This window comes from Perognathus longimembris, chromosome 1 (assembly GCF_023159225.1).
Source record: "Perognathus longimembris pacificus isolate PPM17 chromosome 1, ASM2315922v1, whole genome shotgun sequence".
In the NCBI taxonomy this organism is placed as follows: domain Eukaryota; kingdom Metazoa; phylum Chordata; class Mammalia; order Rodentia; family Heteromyidae; genus Perognathus; species Perognathus longimembris.
In genome coordinates this window covers 155,937,854-155,950,136 of record NC_063161.1, presented here as the reverse complement: position 1 = coordinate 155,950,136, position 12,283 = coordinate 155,937,854, and the positions used below count along the sequence as shown (strand labels likewise).

General features: G+C 47.7%; 1 protein-coding gene across 3 annotated transcripts in view; it reads right to left on the bottom strand.

Moving 5' to 3' along the window:
• The window catches only part of Garnl3 (GTPase activating Rap/RanGAP domain like 3), a 125,772-nt gene that overhangs the window by 8,750 nt on the left and 104,739 nt on the right, over positions 1-12,283 (bottom strand). For all 3 annotated transcript variants that reach the window (XM_048343224.1, XM_048343235.1, XM_048343243.1), the window contains 4 exons: positions 12,038-12,213; positions 10,703-10,861; positions 4,202-4,268; positions 679-786 (listed from right to left, as the gene is read on the bottom strand). In XM_048343224.1, coding sequence (XP_048199181.1) covers positions 679-786; positions 4,202-4,268; positions 10,703-10,861; positions 12,038-12,213 — 510 coding nt within the window. The remainder of the gene's footprint in view (positions 1-678; positions 787-4,201; positions 4,269-10,702; positions 10,862-12,037; positions 12,214-12,283) is intronic.

Genomic DNA, 12,283 nt, shown 5'->3' with positions numbered 1-12,283 from the left:
CCCGTTACAAGCTCGAGTTTCAGTGGTAGGCATTCTGTGATTTAAGAATTTCAAGCTCCAAGATAAAAAAGAATGGTGGGCCAGGGACATGGCTCAAGTGGTAGAGCAACTATTTAGCAAGTTCAAATATCAGTACCCAAAACCCCCAACAACAACAACAACACACACACACACACACACACACACACACACACACACACACACACACACACACCAAAACAAAAAGAGGAGGGCTGAAAGCCAGCCAGTGTCCTAAAAGAAAAAAACTAGCCCCATAAATAATAACCAAGTACCTAGAAATGAAATTTAATTGCTTCCGAATGCTCACAGGCTGAGAATCAGAAGAAAAAGTAGATGGGACAAGTCTCAGAAGGGCAACACAAAGAAAAAATAAGAAAGAGATCACTTGAAGAGCAGCTTATCTGTACATAATTTCAGTCACTCTCTCTTCTCCCTCTCCCCTTAAGACAATTTCAACAGGTTTCACTGTTCTGTCTTCATATATGGCATATAAAGTACTCCGACCAAATTCACCCTCATTCACCCTTCCTCTTCTCTCTCCCACTGATATTTGCCCCCCGCCCCCTGGGTGGAGCCTGTTTTATTCTTGTGTTATTTTGTTTAGTGTGTATTAATTGTGCCAAGGGGCTTCACATGGCATATGAATGTCTTTCTTACCAACCGCATAAGGAGCCTGGTTCCAGCAGAACTGGAAATCTGACGCGGAGGGTTGAACCAGAAAGGAGCCCCCATTAAAGGGGCACACCTTTTTATAGATGCAACTGTCTGTAAGGAAAACAACAGGGATTCATTTTGCTAGAGACAACACTTAGATCACTGTAGAGAGGAAAAACAGGTCACTGGAACAGCACCCCCTGCCACGCCCCCCCCCTCGCCCCCAGCTCTTTAGAGATATAGCTGGAGCAATCCTGCCATGAGGCTAGATGTCTTATCATGGGGCAGTTGAGCCAGAATAACATGACTTCTATGAATATGAGTACTAACCAATGCTAGCTGAGAAGCAGTTACATGCCAGGCATTGAGCTTTAAAACATCCATTTAATCTGTATGCTTGACAAAGCAGGTGCTCTTATAATGCTCCTTTAGAGATGAGGAAATGTGGAGGCTAGGAGAGGAATCCTTTGCCTGGAGTCACAGTGCTACCGGAGAAGAGCCGATGTGCCACCTTGCCCTTGCCACCCTGTCTCACACAGGATCCAGAAGGGGAATGATGGCAGCCTGGGGTAAAGCAAGCCCTCTCAGCCTCATTCAGGACAAATGGGGGCCTCAACATTGTATGTGAGAATTTGAAGCCAGGTTTGTAACCCCTCAGCGAACTTGAGCTAGCACTACATTAAGGCCAGGTTAACTCAATTACCCTGGTCCTGACCTGTACCCAAGTCTATGTAGCTCAGCTTTGAGTGCAGAAGTTCATGTAGAAACCGTGGCACCTTCTATTACACAACCATATACCTAGACATAAAAATTTATTAGAAAATTATTATTGCATATTGTTTTCTGAGATAAGGTCTATATTGTCTAGGCTGGCTTTGAACTTGTGCTCTTCCTGCTTCTACCTCCCAAAGTGCTGGGCATACAGGCATGCACTACGTTTCCTAACTTTATTTTTAAAAGTTTTATTAGTCAGATGTGGTGGCATATACGTTTAATCCAAGCATTTGGAAGACAGAGACAGGAGGACCTAGAGTTCCAGAATAGCCCAGGCAAAGTAGCAAGACTCTAGCTCGAGATAAAAAAACTAGACGATAGGGATAAGGGCTTGATTCAGGTGGTAGAGCACTTGCCTAGCATGCAATAGGTGCTGGGTTCGATCCCAGGACCCCAAACCAAAGTAATTTGCTTTTTATCAATATAGTGTACATTTTCTTCTATGCATTCTTCTAGCATATGAACATTTACATTGCTGTAGACTCTTCTCCTTCCTGTTTACTTTCCCAAACTTCCCATTTTATAGGAGATGCTGTAACAGACAATCAAGTATCCATCCTTCACAGCTTGCTGATTATTTATTAGAGTAATTGCTTAGCATCCCACCTACAGCTGTAATGTGGAGAGTGCCTGAATGGAGCTGCCTGCCTGCCAGTCTGAGAGCCAATCACTGCCCAGGGCAACGAGCTTAAGACAACTCTCAGTGAGCCACAGTTTTCTTTTTATGCTGTTCAAATAATTGGGAGTCTGTCATGTTGAGGAGGCTCCAGTGTCCAGGGTTTGTTCGTAAGCAAATATAATCCCAACCCAGTGTGTAGGTCATACTCTAGAAAAGAATCAGGAACTGCTAGCTGACCTCTACCTACACGTATTCACTCAAACAACCCACGCACAGCTTCTGCCCCAGTGGAACCAAGCACGTGTTTTTCCTTTGCTTCTGTGCTCACCTGGGAAAGTGTTCCCTCTGCCTTTACTATTCATGAATCGCTATCTACTGTACTGGCACAAAAAAAGTAAAATAAAGGGACTATTACGTTCTTAGCAGCATCTCTTTCCTTAGATCGCATGTCCTTTCAGGAAGTCAAAAGAAAAATCTGTTTTGATTTTTTTTTTAGCATTCTGCTATTTTTCCTTTTGTTTTAATTGAAAAAAATTGTTTTATTTTACTTTACCTTTTGGATTGTTTTCAGATTCTTTTGGTTAATTTTGTTTCCCCACATAATTTATCAATGAAGTGAAAAGACCACACTTTATTATTATTATTTTTTTTTGGTGGCCAGTCCTGGGTCTTGAACTCAGGGCCTGAGCACTGTCCCTGGCTTCCTTTTGCTCAAGGTTAGCACTCTGCCACTTGAGCCACAGCGCCACTTCTGGCCATTTTCTCTATATGTGGTGCTGGGGAATCGAACCCAGGGCTTCATGTATACGAGGCAAGCGCTCTTGCCACTAAGCCATATTCCCAGCCCCAAAGACCACACTTTAAAGATCAACTATTTTGAGGAAGGTTTAAGGTAAGCCTGGGTATAAAATATCCCCAAATCACTGGATGCTGGTGGCTCAAGCCTGTAATTGTAACTACTCAGGAAGCTGAATTCTGAGACTGGAGGCTCAAAGCCGGCCCAGGCCGGAAAGTCTGTGAGACTCTCATCTCCAATTAACCACTAAAAAGTCAGAAGTGGAGCTGTGGCTCCAGTGTAGACCTCTATCTAGTCTGGAGCAAAAGAGCTCTGGGACAGCACCCAAGCCCTGAGTTCAAGCTTTAGCACCAGTGTGCATGTGTGAGTGCATGCACACACACACACACACACACACACACACACACACGATCCATTAGCTAAAACAGCATTATCATTCTAAACTGATAAAATTATCTTGCTTCTTTTACCTGTCAGAAAGAAAAAGCATTTTATTGAAATGTTGGAACTCCTTGAAGAGGCTATCTGACACCTCGGGCTGCCCCAGACCCACCCTGCTACCTGACCTGACCCAAAAGAACCCAGCTGGGGCTGAGGAGCCCCAGGAGGCTGATTTCATGACCATGTGACAATAGCAAACAAAATGTAGTGCGTATCACTAATACAAAAAACCTGAAATCCAAAGTGGTCTAAAATATGAAATTTTCTGAGTGCCAACCAATGGAAAATCCCATCCCTGGCCTCATGTGACATTTCACAGTCAAAATGTCCGTGCTGCGGGATGAACTCAGTGTTCAGACTCGGTTCCATCCTGAGATATCTCGTCATGCACGTGCAAGTATGCAAGTATTCCAAAATCCTACAAGAGCTGAATCTGAAATACTTCTAAGCATTTCAGATAAGGGATACTCGACCTGCAGTAACAGAAGTTAGTATTTGGGGTACTGGAGTCAAAAGAGCCCCAGATGCAAGCCTGGCCTGAGGCTTAGTAGCTGCGTAACTTGAAGAAGCTTCCTTTTCTCCACTCTGAGGATAGTAGCAGCCCTTCTCCCATCGCAGTGACAATGAACTTGAACGAGACAGTGACCCCTGAACCCAAAGCACAGCACAAGGCACACACTGAGACCTCTAAGGGGAGGCCACTGTCACCCCTGCCACATCTGGAGGCATTTTTCACAGGCTGTGGCTCTGACACCAGTCACCAAGAAGTCTAGGGTATAGTGGGAAATCAGGGAGGGGGAGGGGAAGGCAGGTTTTAGACGCTTCCTGGAGCACAGTTATACCAGGGGATGCAAGGATAGGCAGCTTTCTGACAGAAGAACGCATCCTTGACTTACAGTTGTAGCACAGTAGCAGGCCGGCTTCTCCATCTTCATACACATCAATAGCTGCAACGAAATTAACCTGCAATGATAATGGGCAGCGGTAGTGGTGGGCGTGACAGTGGCACTCGGAAAAGACTCAAGCTAGCATGTCTGGAGTGGCCCTGGGCCCATAGAAACCTGGGTGCTGGCACCCAGCGTGGGTGCTACCCACACAGGGCTGCAATGACCGCAGGTATGAGAGAGAAAAACCTGAGTTAAGGCAGACGTTCAGAGACAGCAGGAAACTGTGGAGATCAGGGCTCCACTGGGAATCAGAAAAAGTGGGGTTTCAGAGCCCATGTAACCCTGTGTTGCCCTGTCTCCCACTCCCTACTTAATGCTCTGCACAGCCGGCATCGTTCAAGCGCTCTCCTGTCAGCTCCTGAGGCCCTTCACTGCAGTCTCCTCTGCACATGGCCCGGCCTGGCATGTGACCCACACGGGATGCCTTGGCCCTGCCGCTTTCGAGATGCAGGTTCACAAGCTATAGTCTCTCTGAGGTTTGGGGCTGCAGTGCTCTGCCCAGCCAGACTGCGAGCTTCCACAATTGTGTGTGGCCTGGAGCGGATCCCCACCCACCATGCTGGCTGTGGCGGCATCAGCACTCTTGCTCTTCAAGAGCACAATCTAGAGTCAGGAAGCCTGGCTCAGAGTCCTGCCTCGTGTGTGTGTGTGTGTGTGTGTGTGTGTGTGTGTGTGTGTGTGTGTGTGTGTGTAGATCTGGGATGGGGAAATGGTCATTGGGAGGTGGCTGTGGCTATTGGAAATGGGGGTCTGCAGTTGAGGTGTTTGGGGTGAGGGGCAGCAGTGGGCAAGAGCACACAGCCTTCCAGACCAGGCCTGCGCGGGGCACCAGGCTCAGCGAGCTGTTCCAAGCAGGCCTTTCACTTGGGCGATTCTGACTGCTGATGGATGAAGAGATCGACACTGCCAGGTGGGCCGGGCATGCTCTAGCTCAGGGCAAGGTTCGGGGACAGATGGTCACAGCTTGGACCTGACTACATCCTCCTGGGACATGCCATGCCACTTTGCTCAGATTCTTACCAGCACTTAGCCCAATGACCCAATGTCCCAACACTGACATCTTGTCTTTCCCTGGGAGAGGGCCTGGCAGGTGTCAGCCTCCATACCATTAAACATAAGCAGATTTGGGGCTGGGAATATGGCCTAGTGGCAAGAGTGCTTGCCTCGTATACATGAGGCCCTGGGTTTGATTCCTCAGCACCACATATACAGAAAATGGCCAGAAGTGGCGCTGTGGCTCAAGTGGCAGAGTGCTAGCCTTGAGCAAAAAAGTAGCCAGGGCCAGTGCTTAGTTAGGCCCTGAGTTCACAGCCTAGGACTGGCCAAAAAAAAGAAAAAAAAAAAAAAAGCAGATTTGCTGGGCACCAGTGGCTCCTGCCTATAATCCTAGTTATTCAGGAGGCTGAGATCTGAGATTGGCGGTTTAACGTCAGTTCAGGCAGGCAAGTTGTAAGACTCTTATCTACATTAAGCACCAAAAATACAGAAGCAGAGAGTCGTGGGTCCAGTGGTAGAACACTAGCATTGAGCTAACAACTCAGGGACAGCACCCAGGCCCTGAGTTCAAGCCCCTGGACTGGCACATTAAAAAAAAAAAGAGCAGAGCTGGGAATATGGCCTAGTGGTAGAGTGCTTGCTTCGTATATATCGATTCCTCAGCACCACATAAATAGAAAAAGCCAGAAGTGGTGCTGTGGCTCGAGTGGTAAGAAGCCAGGGACAGTGCTCAGGCCCTGAGTTCAAGCCCCGGGGCTGGCAAAAAAAAAAAAAAAAGCAGGTCACTTTCTTGGCATTTAAAGTGACATTAAGTAATATGGGTTGAAAAACTTACAAATATAGACTTGACAGAAGTGATGTCTGAATCCTATCCTCTTCTCCCTAGCTGAGAGGCAGCTATAGCCAGCTCAGTGCTCAGACTCCCCATGTGGTGGATGGGTGTCCACCGGAGAACCACAGAGTCCAGGCAGATGCCAAGAAGGGGACCTCTTGGAATAAGCGGAGGAATTAGCTGAGTTCCAGAACTCGTCTGTGGTGCCTTCCAGAGACCTGGCCTTGTGAATGAGGCCAGTGCTGGCTGCCAGGTCTCGGCAGCAGGACACAGCTGGCCTACTGGTTCAATGAACTTGAGGTTGCTTTCGGCAGCAGGTCACAGCTGGCCTACTGGTACAATGAACTTGAGGTTGCTTTCCAGCATAGAATACGACTTTAGCACTTCTTAAGCCTTTTTTCTCTTCCCTCCTCCTTCCCCCTTCCTCCCTTCCTTCCTTTCCCTCTTTCTCTTTTTCCTCTTCCTTCTTCCTCTCTCCCTCTCCCCCCCCTCCCTGTCTTCTGTCTCTGTCTCTTGTCTTTCTTTCTCTGTCCAATACTGGGGCTTGAACTCAGGGCTTGACACTTTTGCTAGGCTTTTTCACTCACAGTTGGCACTCTACCACTTGAGCTACACTTCTACTTCTGACTTTCTGGTAGTTAATGGGAGATAAGGAGTCTCCTGGATTTGTCTGCCTGGGCTGGCTCTGAACCGCGATCTTCAGATATCGGCCTTCCGAGTAGCAAGGGTGACAGCGGGCAGCTCCTGGCATCCTTTCCTGTCTAGGATTGTCTAAGGCTCTGAGGTAGAATGGAGCCTAGAATAGAATCAGATGGTGTCTGGGAAGAGGGAGAAACAGAGGTAGAAAGCTACGTCAGCCCAGCCAGCACTGGGGCACTACAGGCAGCAGGTATTGCAGCCCAGATATTGGTGTCATTTGTGACCAAATTGCCAGTGACCTGGGCCAGGTCAGCTCCCTGCACTGGGGCTGAGTTTCAGGAAATTGGGTTAAAGGTTAGTCCTGCTGCTGCTGGGCCTGCTTCTCGCTAGCGATTAGCAACCCCATTGCTCATTGCCTTCTGCATGTCTCTAGGGCTGAGATCCCCACTTAGAGGGTCAACTTCTTTCAAAGATGCCCGTGTCTCCCTGAGCGTGTGCACCTGCTCTGTGAGCACTCCACAGATGCCAATTCACCTTGGGAAGGCTGTGCACACCCTCCCCCAGCCAGGACCCAGGGAGGAGGGACGGGGGTGGGGGAACTAATTCCTTTGTTTCATTAAAAGGTTTTTTTATACTCTTTAGGGAAATGCTCTTTATCTTTGTTTTTTTTTTTTAAGTACATTAAAGATAAGATAGAATATTTTAGAATTGTTCCAGAAAATAACAAAACATAGGAATCATAAAAAAACCCACACTATTTTAAGCTCAATTCTTCCTGGAATTTTATAAACCTTAAGACAAAAATGTCCAGAAGAAGTCTAATGCGTTATCAGGACACTCAATATAGGTAAATGGTAACTGAAAGAATTTTAATAAAATTATCTTTCCTCTGTAGACACCCTGAGGAAAGTCACTAAATGGCCACATTTTCAGCCCCTTAAGTGTGATTCGTTTTGAGGAACATGGCGGGTTTCTCTGACATAAGGTGAAGGCCTTTCCCCTGGGGAAAGCCTGCTGAGCCGGAGGAAACTGGTTGCCAGGAAAAGGCCTGACTGGACAAAGATCTGTTGGCCATGACTTTTCTGCCTCTTTCTGCTGGTGACATGAAGTTGTGAAAAGCAAAAATTACTTTATAGGTGCAGAACTTCAACACCCACGTCTTTCTTTTTTTCTCCTCTTTTTGGTGGTCCAGGGGTTTGAACTCAGGGCCTTACACTTGCGAGGCAAGCACTTTAGCCCTGCACCAGCACCTTTTTGCTCAAGCCGGTGCCCGGACTGTGATGCTTTCCTGAGACAGCAGGGATGACAGGCGTGTGCCACCATGACCAACCTCTTTCACCGAGGGGAAGTCTTGTGAACTGTCTGGAACTATGATTCTTCTGATATCAGCCTTCTGCATATCTAGAATGACAGGTGCATGCCATCATGCCCAGATACTGGTTGAGAAAGGGGTCACATGGACTTTTTGTTCAGGCTGACTGTGAACTGTGGTTCTCCTCATCTTAGCCTCTTAAGTAGCTAGAATTACAGGTGTGAGCCACTGTGCCTGGCTGGGGTAGAACTTTTCTTTCTTTTTTTTTTTTGCCAGTCCTGGGGCTTGGACTCGGGGCCTGGGCACTGTCCCTGGCTTTTGCTCAAAGCTAGCACTCTGCCACTTGAGCCACAGCGCCACATCTGGCTTTTTCTATATATGTGGTACTGAGGAATGGAACCCAGGGCTTCATGTATTCGAGGCAAGCACTTTACCACTAGGCCGTATTCCCAGCCTGGGGTAGAACTTGTAAAGTATAAATTGGATGTTCTCCCCAGAAGTCCACAGATTGGAAGAGCCAGAGGCCCCGAGAAGCTTCTGCCTGCAGGTGCTGGGGTGCTGGGCCACAGGCCTTAGATTAGGAGGAGGGTCAGGATACATTTACTGGGTCTGTCTATGTATCAGTATCTTCTGGGGGTTATTTAAAAAAAGTCCTGGCTTTTGCCAGGCGCCAGTCTCTCACCTATAATCCTAGCTGAGGAGGCTGAGATCTGAGGATTACAGACCAAAGCTAGCTCAGGCAGAAAAGTCTGTGAGATTCATGTTCAAGCAGCTAGCAAAAAGTCAAAGTGTTGCAGCCGTGGTACTCAGTGGACACTGTTGAAAATGAACTATACAACTTGTGAGTGGGGATGGGAGAAAACAACGGGAGCAAGCAAGGGAAGGGGTGGCATTGTCCGAGAAGAAAAATACTCTTTACCCGACTTATATAACTGTAACCCTTCTGTACATCACCTTTGTAATAACAATAAAAGCAATTTTTTAAAAAGGCCAGAAGTGAAGCCATTGCTCAAGGGGTAGAGCATTAGCCTTGAACAAAAAAGGCCAAGGGACAGTGCCCAGGCCCTAATAACTTCAAGCCCCAGGTCTGGCACAACCTGTAACTGTAATTACACTAAAGGGTTAAAGGTAGGTGGATCATCACCCCCTGAGCCTGGCCAGGGGGCAAAAACAGGAGACCCTACCTGAAAAGTAACTAAAGTACACAGGGCTGGGGACATCGCTCAAGCGGCAGATATACTGGCATAGCAAGCTTGAGGCTTTGAGTTTAAACTCAGTACTGGCCCCTCACCAAAACACGACAAAAAATCCTATCTCTTGAGTTTTTTTTTTCCCCCTTTGGAAGTGGCTTGAATCCGTAGCCTTGAACTTGAACCACACCCTCAGCCTAACCAAGGAAAGTGATTTATTTAACTATTCTGGAATCGGCTCAGAACACTGATCTTTGGCAGGCTCTCCAGCAGTTAACATTGAGGTTGAGGTGATGACTGAGTCCATCCTGGCCCGCAGACTTGACTGTGCATTAGAATAATCTGGGGTTCCTTGATATGTCCCCATGCCACCTCCCTGCCCAGTGGAGCCTCTAGGGGGAGACACAGGCACTGTGGCTTTTAAAGCCCCTCGGATGGCTCCCACGGCCGACAGCCTGAGCTTCATCAGTGTAGACAAGAGAAACGACAGGCGCTGTGGGGATGGGTGACAGCTGCAGACGAACGGCCTCTTATTTAGATCGGGATTTTTCTATTTCTGGTTTTTCTCTTTCTTAAAATCTCATTCTAATTAGGTGTTAAGCCTTCTTAAAATAGTAATCAGCAATTATAATGAATATTTGGGTAGAACATGTCCAACACAAGCTGCACGGCCTACGGAGAGGGAATCCAGCCTCTGATTCCGCTGAGCGGGCGTGGGGGGAGCCTTGTGGGTTGGGAGGCCATCAGGGGGCACTGTTGCCATTCTGTGTGCCCTCAGTGCCTGAGTAAGGATGCTGGTTTGTTTTCTGCCCCTGAACAAGTGGCTCCTTGTTATCAGGCCAGAGTGAGCCCAGGAGCTCTGTGACCTACTCAGGTGACCGGGGGGCAGTCTCCGGTGACACGGGTCTCAGGCTTCGGGTGGTGGGTCTGTGCCACCTTCAAGCGAGTGTCAATGGTTCACATCTATACAGTCATTTCTAGAGCTCGGGTACAGTTTGGGTGGCCTTGCATTGGCCTTGCATTGTGTCCCAAACCAAGACAAACTTGTTCTGAACCGTGCAGCTCAGCAAAGGGGTGCAGACCCTCAGTGATGATCCCCTCTCTTTCCTAATGGAAACCCGTCCCGTCTTCCTTTTGTTATGGGCCTCTATGGGGATGAAGAAGGGGTGCTGTACCCACCCGAGCCACCTAATCCCCAATCTGTGAGTCTGCAGGCCACAGAGAACAAAGCGTGCTCTCCAAAGACCCTCCCAGAATGCACTGCTTGACAAACATTCTCATTTACTTAGTTATATTCTGCTTTCAGCCCTTCTGTCTTTTATTTGGCAATATGAAGGTTCAGGGGAAATGCTGAAAGGTAGAGCAGGACAATGGGACAGTTATATTAGAGTAATGGAATCCTCTAAACCATGGTATCTGACGTTAGAAGACACAACTCTTGTTGTCTCTGATTCCCACTTGTCTCTTCAGCCGTCACTCACCCTGTTGGCTTCCACATGATGCAGCCTGAAGGCCTCCCCTGTGCTCTCGTTCACCACATCGAATTGGTGTCGGTAAGCCACACAGATGAGGTTGTCACTCTCTTCTGTTGGCCCATCCACCAAGGTCATCACCGAAGGAGAGTCAGACAGACAGATCTCCTGTATGATTAAGAAGGATGAAAGGGACAGGTTGGGGCACAGACTGCCACCTTCAGCCAGCCTCCCTCCCCTGCCCCTCCACAAGGCTTCTGTAGAGCCTGTGCTGCAGCAAAAGCAGAGACAGGGTTCTCCTTCTTATAATCTGAGTCCTCAAGACTCAGACCTTTGTCCCTGGAAAGGGGGAAGGCAATAGGAATCCATGGTATGGCCTGCTTTGGCCCTTACACAGTGACTTAGTAATATTAATTGTTAGAAACCTGGTGTTATTTGTTGCTAGTGAAGAATGCTTAGCTCTTCATGTGCTAGGCACTGTTTTTGTACCAATCTCGTGAAGTAGGTATGACTATTGCTATATTTACAGATGAGGAAACTGAGTTCCAAAGGTCAAGTGACTGCTATGGTCTCAGTTTATATGTGGTAGAATGGAGATTTGAAGGCAGGAAATATGATTTCACAGTTCACAGCTACATTAAGGCCCTGAATAAATATTCCTAAGATTAAGGCACCTATTTAGACCAGCATTTTAACTTATTTTGACAACATTATGCTGAATAAGTGCAGAAATTGATAGGCACCATTAAGGAGGTCTTAACCCTAGACAAAGATCACTTCCTTTGTAGACTATGGGAATGCCCAGCCTTAGTGGCCAGTACTGGACATATCTCACAGCTTGAGGTAGTGCAGTTGATGTCTTTTACACATGTAATCCTAGCTACTCAGGAGGCTGGCATCTGAGGATCACAGTTCAAAGCCAGCTTGGGCAGGCAAGTCCATGAGACTCTTATCTCCAATTAACCACCAGGAAACAGGAAATGGCACTGTGGCTCAAAGTGGCAAAACAACTCAGGGACAGAGCTCTTGAGTCCAAACCCTAGGATTGGTATGTGTACATGTGTGTGTACACACACACATGCATACACCACTGCTCAGAACTAAACTTTCTGGTGGCTTCCTACTTTCTGGCCAAGTCTTGGTGGAAGCCTCCAGGTAAGGAGAGAATCTGCTTGAAGTTGTGTCTTTCATCTTAGGCTAGGGCATCATCTTAAGCGAGGACACAGAAGTCTCAAGCACAGGCTAGAACACAGGGCTCCTAATGGGCTGCTGAGCAGGTAGGAAAGAAGGAGCTACCTCATGGAGCCTTGGCCAGGAGAGAAGCAAGGTAAAGAGGAAAGCTACCCTGATGTACTGGAATTCTTCAACAGGAGACTCCAACAGGGGAGACAGCAGCGAGGCGCTGGTCACCCTGCTCGGCTTGGTGTGTTTCCTTGTGATCAGAAGCAGTTTATTCCGAATGGCAACCACGATTCTCAGCTCTCTGCTGTGGTGGGTATTAATAGCATACAGGTGGCAGCCTGCGAAGACAAATGATGGAAGTGCAACAGAGGAGGTGGTCTGGAATTGTTCCTAAGAACTCTAGAAGTT